Below are 12,181 nucleotides of genomic sequence, written 5' to 3'. Positions count from 1 at the left end.
AAGATACCAATAAGGTCACATTGTGAAAAGCTCACACACACATACAATAAAATTAATTTTATTTACAGTTTACATTCAATTTTTTTCTTAATCAATATAATGAGATTAAAATGACAGGGTGAAGAAGATACGGATAAGGCCACATTGTGAAGTACATACACACACAAGTTTGGTTATTTCGCAAACTATTAAGCAAAACTAGAATTATTTTAAAGTTTTTGAAAAAACAAACAAACAAACAAAAACACAGCGAGCTCATTGTGGTGTGTGAGGGGTGTGTCCAAGTATACAGGGGCAGGACTTACCTTTTATCTGATTAGACAAACATTAATAATAGTTTTAGTTTTTATTCCTTTAGGATTAGTTATACATTTCTTTTAGCACAAGTTAAAAAGATAGAAGTTAGAAGCTAACATTAACGCTAGATTCCCATCAGCGGCTATATAACGTTCAGTTCAAGTCCAAATTTAACATAAATTTACAGTTAGTTCCACCTATAACTTAGTGAAGAACACCCCTCACATGAAAAAATGTGTGTGTGTGTGTGTGTGTGTGTGAGATAAAGCAACACACATCCAGCACCCCCCCCCCCCCCCCCCCCCCCCCCCCCACACACACATACACATACACACAAGAGACAAAGACAGAGTTCACCGCCTCCCATTAACCACAGCATTAGGTCATTAATTCACATTCACACAGAGAAATAAAATTACATACAGATCTTTAAGTCATACCTGTGACTGTGAAGTGTACATGTATAAGGATCCGAATAAGTGTGTGTGTGTGTGCGTGTGAACGTGTCTGTGCATGTGTGTGTGTTTACAGTCACTGTGTGTTTTGCTTTTCTCCTAGGAGCGAGCTTCATTCTCGAAGGCGGGGTTATCGTAGTGCGGCACTTCCACACACACCGCCTCCGAACCTGCAAACCAATCAAAAGGAAAGAGTCAGAGAGAAAGCTTTCGCAGGAGAACAGAGTCAGAGAGAAACCAAAGCACAGCGTCGAAGAAATTAATCACAGCTCAAGTGCAGATCGCTGCTGCACGATTACTGTATAACAGTAGTTTAGTCGCCTCCTAACGCGGTGGAACAGGCCGTCCTTCTGTTCAGTCACATTCTGGAGATGTTTGGGTTTAAGTTCAAACAGTGAAGATAAGATGAAAATAGTCTTCATTACATCTCGATGTGAAAACTTAAACACAAGACCTTTTGTTCTCACTCAAATGATTAAAAATACTGTAACGTGTTTGGAATGTCCTGAAAAAGAAATGATCCACTGGGAGAACTAAACGGGGAGATCCACAGCGCACGGGTCCGCCGAGTTTCAACCGGACTGAGCGGCACCACACAAACACACAACACCTGAGACACACACCTGAGACACACACCGCTACACACCTGGAGAAGCTTCACAACAGAACAACACAACAGTTTGATGTCAAACTCCAAAGTCTTCAGTGTATAAACACTGAGGCAAAGAGACTAAAACTGCCCCGCTGTCCCAATACATCTGGACCCGAGGACTGCATGGAGCCCGTGACATCACGTCTCGTCTCCCTCCTGTCTTTTAATGTGATCACGCTAACATGTTTAACCCAAACACAACACACACCACACATGCAAACAAAACAGGGTGTGTGCTCTTAAAAGCGTGTATATACACACACACACACACACACACACCATATTCTCATATGTCTTGTGGAATTCCAGGAGCTACTGCAGATTAGCTGGTTTGGACACTGTGTGTGTGTGTGTGTGTGTGTGTGTGTGTGTGTGTGTGCACATTTCTTACCATCGTGTATGTTTTCAGCAAGGCCAACCTGCTCTGCTGCATGCAGGGATTCGTATCCAGAAGAGGCAGCGTCGCTGTGTGTGTGTGACTCAGAGTCGGGGTGTGAGTTGGAGATTGCCCCGGAAAGTGTGTGTGTGTGTGTGGGGAAGAAACGCACATCAGAAGTGACCGTCGGCATGTGCTGCTCCTCAACATCCGTCTGTAGAGAGATAAAAGACTGGGCTATGAATACACACACACACACACACACACACACACACACAGAGCTCACCTCTACTCCAAGAGTTTTGAGGATGTCACATTTGCACATGGGGCAGGTCCTGTGCTCCATCAGCCATGGCTCAACACAAGCCTTATGGAAGAAATGACTACACGCACACACACACACACACACACACACACACACACACACACACACACAGTATAAGACGGAGTATGTACTTTGGAACTTTAACTAATTTAAAGGCAGGAAAGCTGATGAGAACCTGACGCCCTCCTGCAATGCATTCTGGGAACAGTTTCACATTCAACTGCAAGACATCAGTCCTCCAACAACCTAACAGAGGTTATTGTGTGTGTGGTGTGTGTGTGTGTGTGTGTGTGTGTGTGTTTCACACAGCAAAACTGTGTTTTCAGTAAACAGTTCAGTGCTATTGTGGGGAATTTCAGGAAAAATTCAGTTCATTTCAGCGAAAACCAGCCTGAGCGTGTGTGTGTGTGTGTGTGTGTGTGTGTGTGTGATTATAGTGAGCATGTGATTAGAGTGAGTGTATATAATTATGATGTGTGATTGTGATCACTATAATCACACACACTCTATCATGTGTGTAGTTCTAGTGAGTGTGTGATTGCGTCCACTATCACACAGATTAAATGTAATAAATATTTTAAGACATTTCCAGTTTTCAGTTCTCACCTCATTTAAAGTGGGTTTAGTAATTCTGTATGAACCTCTTGGCTCTATAACACTGTACAGTGCTTCATCAGCTTCAACCGTCACTAGATCACCATCTGACACCAAACCCAGCTCCCTGGTATAACGTTCACACACACATTAAAACTAGAACACAAATACCCTCAAACTAAACTTGTAGTATTTCACACAGGGGGGAAAGTGTCCGGGGTTACCCAAGTGTACACGTTACATAATTACTGTCTTTATAAAGTAATCAGTTACATTACAGTGTTACTTTCTGATAAAAGTAACTAGTTCAGTACTTTTCCACTGCAGAAAATGAAAACTCCTTTGTGATTCCTCATGCATGTTGTTTTACTCAAGACCTTTATAATTATTCTACCATCATCACTCAGTCAAGTTTGGCCCATAATCTGTTAACTACTAATACCCCTATCTCACCTACTAATACCCCATCTCACCTACTAATACCCCCATCTCACCTACTAATACCCCTATCTCACTCACTGATACCCCCCATCTCACCTACTAATACCCCCATCTCACCTACTAATACCCCTATCTCACTCACTGATACCCCCCATCTCACTCACTGATACCCCCCATCTCACCCACTGATACCCCCCCTCTCACCCACTGATACCCCCCCTCTCACCCATCGCGGTTTTGCGCGGTTTCTGTAAGTACGGTTCATCATGATTCACCGTGAGTTTTGGCGCTGTGATTAGGTTTCCATCTTTCCGCGCGTCAGTCCTCGTGTAGTCAAACCTCATGGGTGAGATGGGGGTATAATTCAATTCAATTTTATTTGTAACAGTGCTTTTAGCAATTGTCATTGCCACAAAGCAGCTTTACAATCAAATTACAAGCAATCAAAAGAATTATTTAAGTTTGTATGAAATGTGAATTTGTATGAATCAAAATGGTCAGTTTGTCCCTGGTGAGCAAGCCGAGGGCGACAGTGGCAAGGAAAAACTCCCTGAGATGGTAATAGGAAGAAACCTTGAGAGGAACCAGACTCAACAGGGAACCCATCCTCATCTGGGTGATAACAGATAGCAGGGATTGATCTGCACTCATACTGTGTGTTAGGTGGGAGGCAGTTCAGCTATAATAGCTGATGTTAATTGATGTTATGTATAACAGCAGGAATAACGGAGGGAGGGGGGGGCGAGTTATCGGGTAGGGGGTCTTGTAGGACAAATTTCTCACACACACACAAACGTCTTAGGGCGTTTTCTCACTAGGGTCCTGGAACCGTTTCCGAGCACACTTGGCCACGGGACCAGTTGACTTTTGTCTGTGAGCATGTAATCGTTCCAAGCTTAGGAACGAATCCCTGGACCGCTTGCAGAGGTGGTCCCGGAAACGATTCATGTGTTCGGAGCCCGAAAGGCGGGACAGTAGGTGGAAGTATGCTCATGCTCAAAAGAGGAAGTGATGTAATTACAGTTTGACTTCGTACACAAACAAATGTGGCTGCTAAAGAATCTCTGTGAAGTAATGCCAAAGTACAGTATTTGCTCGAATTTTAGACAGCCAGAAAAATCAAAAGATAATCGGACACTACACATAAAAAAATCCGATATTTATGGAAGTATCTGTGAGTATTTACACGCGTGCGTACAGCAGCACTGAGTTAAACAAACTGCCGCTCGAGCAGCACAAAGCGCGCGGTGAGATACTGAAGTGAGGAAAAGATAAATGATACGATGAAAACCGTCCAGTGTGATCGAGTCGGAAGCGCTCTGTCCCACGACACCATCTACCTTCATCATCCGAACCGAACAGCGTGGAGCCTGGTCCAGCAGAGAACCTGCGAGCGGCAAGTTAATATTAAATACTCAAGTTATTAACGCTGTTAAAGAGAGTCTCATATTATCATGACATCTCCTGGGAATAGTCTGTGGATCCTGTGTTTAAACGCATATAATAAGATGTACAGGATGATCTGTTCACATCTCACAACAAAGGTAACATGAATGCTCTCCATGTCTGCTTACTTGAAGGCCCCCGATCATTTCCTTGTTGCTTATGTAGATATTAGAGTTACAGGTACTTTACTCTTCACTCATTATGTTATGTATAACCCTTTATGTTTATACTCCAGCACATCTCAGACACACTTATAAAAATTGAGATGCTGATGAGCCACATAAGCTCCACACACAATTTCAGGTTATCTGTGATTGCTCTGTGATAAAATTTAAATGTTGGAAATTTTTAATTTGTACAAGCTGTTAGTGTTGCAACTCTCAGCTAATTTCTTGCTTTTATACTTTCTTGCAGACGGACACTGGAGGAAACACAGACTGAGACCTGGAGAGCACAAGACCAGCAAAAGAAAGAGGAAAAACCTGACGTTCTAGAGCAGGAGACTCATGTTGCCTGGGTGAACCCTCACATTTAGGTGGAGGAGCGCCGACTACAGATACAGAGGAAGGAACATCAAGAGATCCAATAGGATGTTGATGCAGACGATGGACCAACTGTTGTCTTAATTTCATCAACACACAACCTCCTGCTAAGCAAGTACGAGTGAATATAAAAATACTCTACATTTTAATACGCTTACTTTTTCCTCCTATTTAAAGGCTACTTTTGTTACAAAACTTACTTAAATTATATTTTAATAATTTTTAATAAAACTTGTCTCTGTTCCAAACCCCCCACACTCATCTTGGATTCTACAGTATACATTTATTGTTACATTTACAAAAATACAATATAAACAGATGTGCACACAAAACATGTTAAACACAAAACATTGATGGATGGTGAAATTTCAAACTTCTGCACTCAGCCAAGTTTGAAAACCTACACACAGCAAGGTAAGGAAAAAAGTGCCCAAGCATCTCTCTTGTGGGAATGTTGTCTTCTTGAGAATTTGGCAGCCAGTCCTGGTCTCTCCTGGTCACAAGGACATGCTGCCATCACACATCACCTGGGGAGAACAGACGTACATTATGTGTATCCATGCTATTAGTTGAACTTTATTATAGCAGGCATTATATTTGTAGAATTTCTTTATTCACTTTATTTCAATTTGACTCTGGAAACCAGAAGAGAACACGGACAGCACCCGGTTCCTCACCTTACAGAGTGGAGTTGTAAAGTCATTCCTCGTGCCTCCAGTAGCATCAGTGCGGCGCGCGCGCTCATCTCACGCGCGATCTGAGCCGCGCCATAGATGCATCAGTGGGGATGTTGTTCAGAGCGTTGTTGTTTTTGACACAAAATAAAACCATCCACACGGAGCATAAACAGGCGTCTCAGTTCATGACTCCTTTTCTTCTGACGCAAAACAAATCAACTACCTCTCTACCGCCACCGATTGTTTCCGGTTGTGTAAATACGCATGTGTGCCCGGGATGGGAACCGATGTTACAGTGTGCACGCTGACCTGCCGGGGGGGATGGGGGGGTGGGGTTGGGGAGGGGGAGAAATCGTGCTTGGGAACGAAACAAACGTTCAGTGAGAAAACGCCCGCAGTGTCTCAGAGCTCAGGAATGTGACGACAATAAAACCATGATACAATAAAACCTAAGACGTACTTGCATGTAAGGACAGTGAGAACGTCTCCTGGTTTATAAGCCTCGATACACACAGCGCATGAGTCAGCATCTGGCCCGGTCTCCTACACACACACACACACACACACACACACACACACACACACACGGTAATCATGTTTAAATATTTTTTTAGCACCAACAAGAAGAACAGGGCAAATATATGGTCTTACATGATCATCACACACACACACACACACACACACACACACACACACACACACTTACCTTATCTCCTTGTTTAAGTGTACGAATCTTCAGCTGACCAATCGCTTTCTTTGCTTTTGCCTTCATCTGCTTCTGGAGTTTCACACACACACACACACACACACACACACACACACGAGTCAGACACACCAACTGTATAGTTATGTGTTCAGATCTTTATCACACGTGACAATTGCAAGTGGAAAGTCCAGCTCAGTCACTTCCTGTAGAAGAACATCACTGCAGCGGGGGATCACCTAACCTTCTGCTCTAATGATATTTTGGATATAATCTTACAGTGTGTGTGTGTGTGTGTGTGTGTGTGTGTGTACTGTTTGTCTAGGTGTGATTAGGTCTTAAGAAACTGGATAAGAGTACAGTATCTGGGTTTCCACTCGGGCCGGTGGCTATTATTGTAGGTTTGGTGTCACCAAGTTGCTACCTGAGGGGTCCTAAATCTGGGCCAGTGGGCGGAGGCATATGAAGAGGGTTTCGCGAAGTACATGTTGTGTGTATGTGGCTCTCCTGATCCCGCTCAGACGGAGGGCCGGGGCAGTTCTGACCCAGCTGGTGGAGTGTGAGGAGTGTGTGGTGCTGTGTTCCAGCCAAAAGCTCTCGGTAAGCGACACCACCATGGGGGAGGAGCACCTGGTCCTCACACTACCCACTGGGGCACGCTTTCTGTCCGGGTCATGTCCCGCTCCAGGGCGCCGATCACTCGCCGGTGTCGGTCACTTTAAAATTCTATGAATGTAGTGAAGTGTGTAACGTCTAAACCCCTGACCCCTCCGAGAGGGAATGTTCTTCTGCACGCTGAGTCATTTGTTCCACAATTCAAGACATGTTTCATCTGGTTTTATTCCATCACGCATACACAGACACGCATGCACACGCAGCTACACACCCAAACACCCACACGCTTGCAGAGGCTCATGGGAGAAGAGTGTTTGTGCTGTTTTCACAGCGCAGCAACATGAACATCCCAAACGCCTGGATGTGCAGAGGGAGCGATTACTGAGACGCAGTGTTACATCAGTGTTTCCAACACACACACACACACACACCTATGTGACTCGAGACACAGCCATGCTGGACATCAATTTAACAAACTGTTGATTTGTGTGTTTTATTTCATGATGAAACGTGAGAAACACTTAACGAGTCAGTTAATTAACTCATTAACAGCCTGTTTACGCTGCGAACCTGTTTATGGCTCCGGCGCCGTATGCTGTTGAGTCTCTGCGCAAAGTAGAAGATAAAGTAGCAGATGGTTGCCGTGGTGATGATGAAGAATGAGATGGAGATGAATAAGATGGAGTAGTGACTCATCCACATGCCGCGCTGAAGCCCCACCTCTATCGTCATCCACACTGACGCGGCGTTCTGCAGCAGCTGGACCAGCTCCTCACCATGCAGGTTCCCAATCATCACCGACACGATCGTGGTGCCTACACACACACACACACACACACACACACACACACACACACATCAAACTGAGCTGCTTGGTGCAAACAAATAACACAATCATTAAAAGGGTGATTAGAGGTGATCATGCTCCACAGCACACAGACATCACACAAGGCAGAGCTTTCACACCTAATCCATGATGAACAGAAACATCTACTTGGACTGACACTGTACCACTCACCCCCTCCACCCCTCCACCCCCTCAACCTTTAACCCCCCACCGGTACATGAGAACAGACTCTCTTCAGACAGATTAAGGTGATGTTAAAGTGAGCGTGTACTCAACACTTGAACAAGTGGACTGAGAGAGATGAGATAATGAGAGATAAGAGAGAGATGAGGTAGTTCAGCATGTTCCTCTGCTGTATCTGCCAGACAGGGCATGTTAAACCAGCTTTCCACATAACATGACCAGGATGTAACCCATCATGAGTCACCGTATGCAGTGTTCTGGTACTAACCCTAACCCTAACCCTAACCCTGACCCTGACATAAGTACTTTGTGTACACAAACCCTGGGTCTCTTTACACAAGTATGTTATTAGGATATTATTAGGTTACACCATATACAGTAAAAACAGATATTAACACTAAAGGAAAAAAAACTTTTTTGTATTTGTTAAATGTCAGAATCACCATTCTGAACTTAAGAAGCTTCTGGTCGGTTAATTGACTGCATTTGAGTTAACTGGTGGTACACCTGTGGATGGATATAAAGACTCAAACACGGATCAACCCAGGACGACCCAGCCTGGGACCATGTGGAAATGCTGAGTGAAACCGATACGACAGCGTCATTATCCACAGTAAACAAGTCCTGTCTTACTGTAAGCTGAAAGGTGACTTTGGGAGGAGAAAGACATTACTTCAAAAACACCATCAAAAAAAAAAAAAAGCACGGATGGACTTCACAGAATAGATGACATCATGAGAAAAGGAAATTCTGTGGATATATTGAACACCTGAGGACATCATCCAGGAAGTTAAAGCTTGGGCACAGACGGGTCTAATGTCCCCTAACATACCTCCAAATTACTTACATAGTGGCTTAAGGACAACGAAGTCAAGGTACTGGAGCGGTTATCAGAAACTCACCTGACTTTTATTTATATAGCGCTTTTAACTCTGGTCATCGTCTCACAGCAGCTTCACAAAGCACCGATCTCAATCCCGGCCATGAAGAGACGAGTGTGAGTTAGAAGGCCTACAGACCTGACCCAGTTACCCCAGTTCTGTCCAGAGGAGTGGGCCAAAGTTCCAGCAAACAACGGTAGATAGCGTGGGGAAGGATACTCGAAACGTTTGGCCCAAGTGGAACCGTTTCGGGGCAATTCTACAGAGGACTGAGGAAGTGTGTGTAAACTATTTTTTTTCCTTTAGTTTGTATAAATATCTGGTTCAACTGTATATATAAATAAACCTCTCTGTACGTCATTAGAAGAGTTTCAACTGTATTCCAAACACAAGTTACACACAGCTCAACCTTAACACAAGTCAACATCAGCTGATAAAGAAACAAGAAATTCAAGTTTGTACCTGAACCACAGACACACACACACACACACACACACACACACACAAAATGGTGGTGCAGGATTACTGGAGGTTGTATAACGCCACACACACTGAGGTCACTGAGCACAGGTCTATAAATCATTAAACGATTCCACACACACACACACACACACACACACACACACACACACACACACAGCTAAAGAGAGTCGTTATTATCGATTCAGGTTCAATGTTCAAAATATGCGTAATATAGCTTTACAGTCCCATGAAAATGGAGTGAGAGTTGAGTAGTTATGTGATTGTAAACAATCAGATCCCGAGTTCAGAACTGTTCACACACACGATGGTGAGCTGCTAGTGAACATTAAAATCGACCCTGAGCCGCGTGTCCCAGCATGAACAGGCGTTTTATTAAAGACTGTCAAATTCTGTGACCGCTTGGGAGACGCGACTCGCCTCTGGTTTTTCAGGTGAAGTGTTTGTAGTCAAACATACCACACATACCATACACACACACACACACACACACACACTTCTTCCACTCTTTCCTCTTTCTGTCATTGCATCTTGCTGGAGGTTAAAAAAAAAAAAAAAAGGAGCTCGAAAAATAATTTATATATTTGTTAGCATTATTATCGAGGATGACGTCATATTAATAGGACACAATTTACATTTTAACTAAATCAAGAAATCCTTAGTTATATAGGATAGTGATCTGTATATATATATATATATAATTGTTATTTATTACTATAATTACTATTATCATTAATCAAAAAAATGTTCACAAGTTACACACGTTTCAATAGTAATGTTTTATAATCAATATATATTTAGTATTAAATGTCTTTAGTGTGAAATTTCTACAGCAGCAGCGACAGGCATCCGAGGTGTTTACGTTACCATGGTAACGCACAGAGGAAGTGTTCCGAATGGTGGAGCGACATGGGAGCACCCTATGAAGTACACTTCGGAATGGAATGCTGCTTGAGACTCTCACAAAACACGAGTACTGTGTAGAAACTGATACTCACTCACTCACTCATCATCTATACCGCTTTATCCTGTATACAGGGTGGTGGGGGCGGAGCCTATCCCAGGAGACTTAGTGCACGAGGCGGGGTACAGACATGTTTTTATAAACAAAGGTTTCTGTAAAACTTAAATTCCCGAATCCTGAGTGAAGTCACGAGTGCAGAAGCTACAGGAGCTCCATGATCTAAAGTCTGAGAACACGACATCATCCACCGCGCTGGCGTCCCTCTGACCCGAGCGAGCTGCAGGACGGCGCTGCTCTAGCAGGGTGACGCCCGATTTGCATTGTAAAATCTTAACCTGCATCTGCAGACGCAGCAGCACACGATGCTCACGGAAACATTCCCGCGCGCGTGTCACCGCGGTTATTACACACGCAGCGTATGATGTAAACCCCTGCCCTTTTACAGATCACAACTGGTTATTTCACCTGTGCTGTTGATCTGACTGGAAGCTGTTCCGCATAATTCACTTTTACTATAATAAGATATTCTGATGGGTCTCCATTGTGTGTGTGTGTGTGTGTGTTTGTACAAATACGCATGTTAAACAACTCAGTCAGATTTCTTCCCTTAAGTGACCTCATATAAGAAACCCCCCCCCCCGGCTTGTTGCTCAGTTCTCCTGTTCTCTGTGTGTGTGTGTGAGTGAGTGAGTGAGTCTGTGCTACAGTAATAACGTGAGATTAAAGTATCTACTGAACAGCACTGTTTTAAACGTTCTGCTCCGCGATCACAGTTTCTCAGCTCATTCCTGTACGCGATGCTAAAAACCCGGAGTCGTCACGACCGCGTGGGCGAGTGTGGCTAAGACCTGACCAGAGAACAGCTGCAATGCTTTGTGCTGCTCATCATTCACACACACACACCAGAGTTTTACTCTTCTTTTATCTTCTATAAACAAAACTGTAGACACAACAAGCCACGACTCCACAGCCGAAGTGTGTGTGTGTGTGTGTGTGTGTGTGTGTGAGAGAGAGAGAGACTCTTGGGTCTGATTAAAAAGGAATTTTCAGCATATCTCACACACACACACGTTTAGAACTATGCTTCCTGCTTTTATTCTTCCTTGTGTGTTTCGTGTAAACAACACTTAGTGTGACCTCCACTCGTCTGGTGCCGGTGCTGAGGAGGTCCAGGTGCTGGTTCTGTTACTGCAAACCTCACATCAGGTCCATTAGTGAGCGGACACAATAACCCAGTCCACTTAGAACTAACTGTAACGGAAATACTCATTTCCCAAAAACACTCACACACACACACTCTCTCTCACACACAGGTTTGGTGTTCAAAGTAAATCTGACTGTTACAGAGTGTGTACACACTCTCACACACACACTCTCTCTCACACACTCTCTCTTACACACACACTCTCTCTTACACACACACTCTCTCTTACACACACACTCTCTCTCACACACACACTCTCTCTCACACACACACACTCTCTCTCACACACACACACTCTCTCTCACACACACACACTCTCTCTCACACACACACACTCTCACACACACACACACTCTCACACACACACACACTCTCACACACACACACACTCTCACACACACACACACTCTCACACACACACACACTCTCACACACACACACACTCTCACACACACACACACTCTCACACACACACACACTCTCACACACACACACTCTC

At 44.0% G+C, this 12,181-nt stretch overlaps 1 protein-coding gene across 1 annotated transcript in view; it reads right to left on the bottom strand.

Moving 5' to 3' along the window:
- Positions 1-725: 725 nt before the first annotated feature.
- Positions 726-12,181, bottom strand: part of rnf128a (ring finger protein 128a) — a 14,997-nt gene continuing 3,541 nt past the window's right edge. Inside the window, exons 2-7 of the mRNA XM_053490856.1 lie at positions 7,694-7,938; positions 6,512-6,583; positions 6,266-6,348; positions 2,067-2,163; positions 1,796-1,994; positions 726-922 (exon numbers count right to left, since the gene is read on the bottom strand). Coding sequence (XP_053346831.1) covers positions 852-922; positions 1,796-1,994; positions 2,067-2,163; positions 6,266-6,348; positions 6,512-6,583; positions 7,694-7,938 — 767 coding nt within the window. The 3' untranslated portion in view covers positions 726-851. The remainder of the gene's footprint in view (positions 923-1,795; positions 1,995-2,066; positions 2,164-6,265; positions 6,349-6,511; positions 6,584-7,693; positions 7,939-12,181) is intronic.

The sequence above is a fragment of the Clarias gariepinus genome, unplaced genomic scaffold (assembly GCF_024256425.1).
Source record: "Clarias gariepinus isolate MV-2021 ecotype Netherlands unplaced genomic scaffold, CGAR_prim_01v2 scaffold_34, whole genome shotgun sequence".
Classification (NCBI taxonomy): Eukaryota; Metazoa; Chordata; class Actinopteri; order Siluriformes; family Clariidae; genus Clarias; species Clarias gariepinus.
Note: the sequence above shows the minus strand (reverse complement) of the source record. Positions and strands in the feature narration are given on the sequence as shown.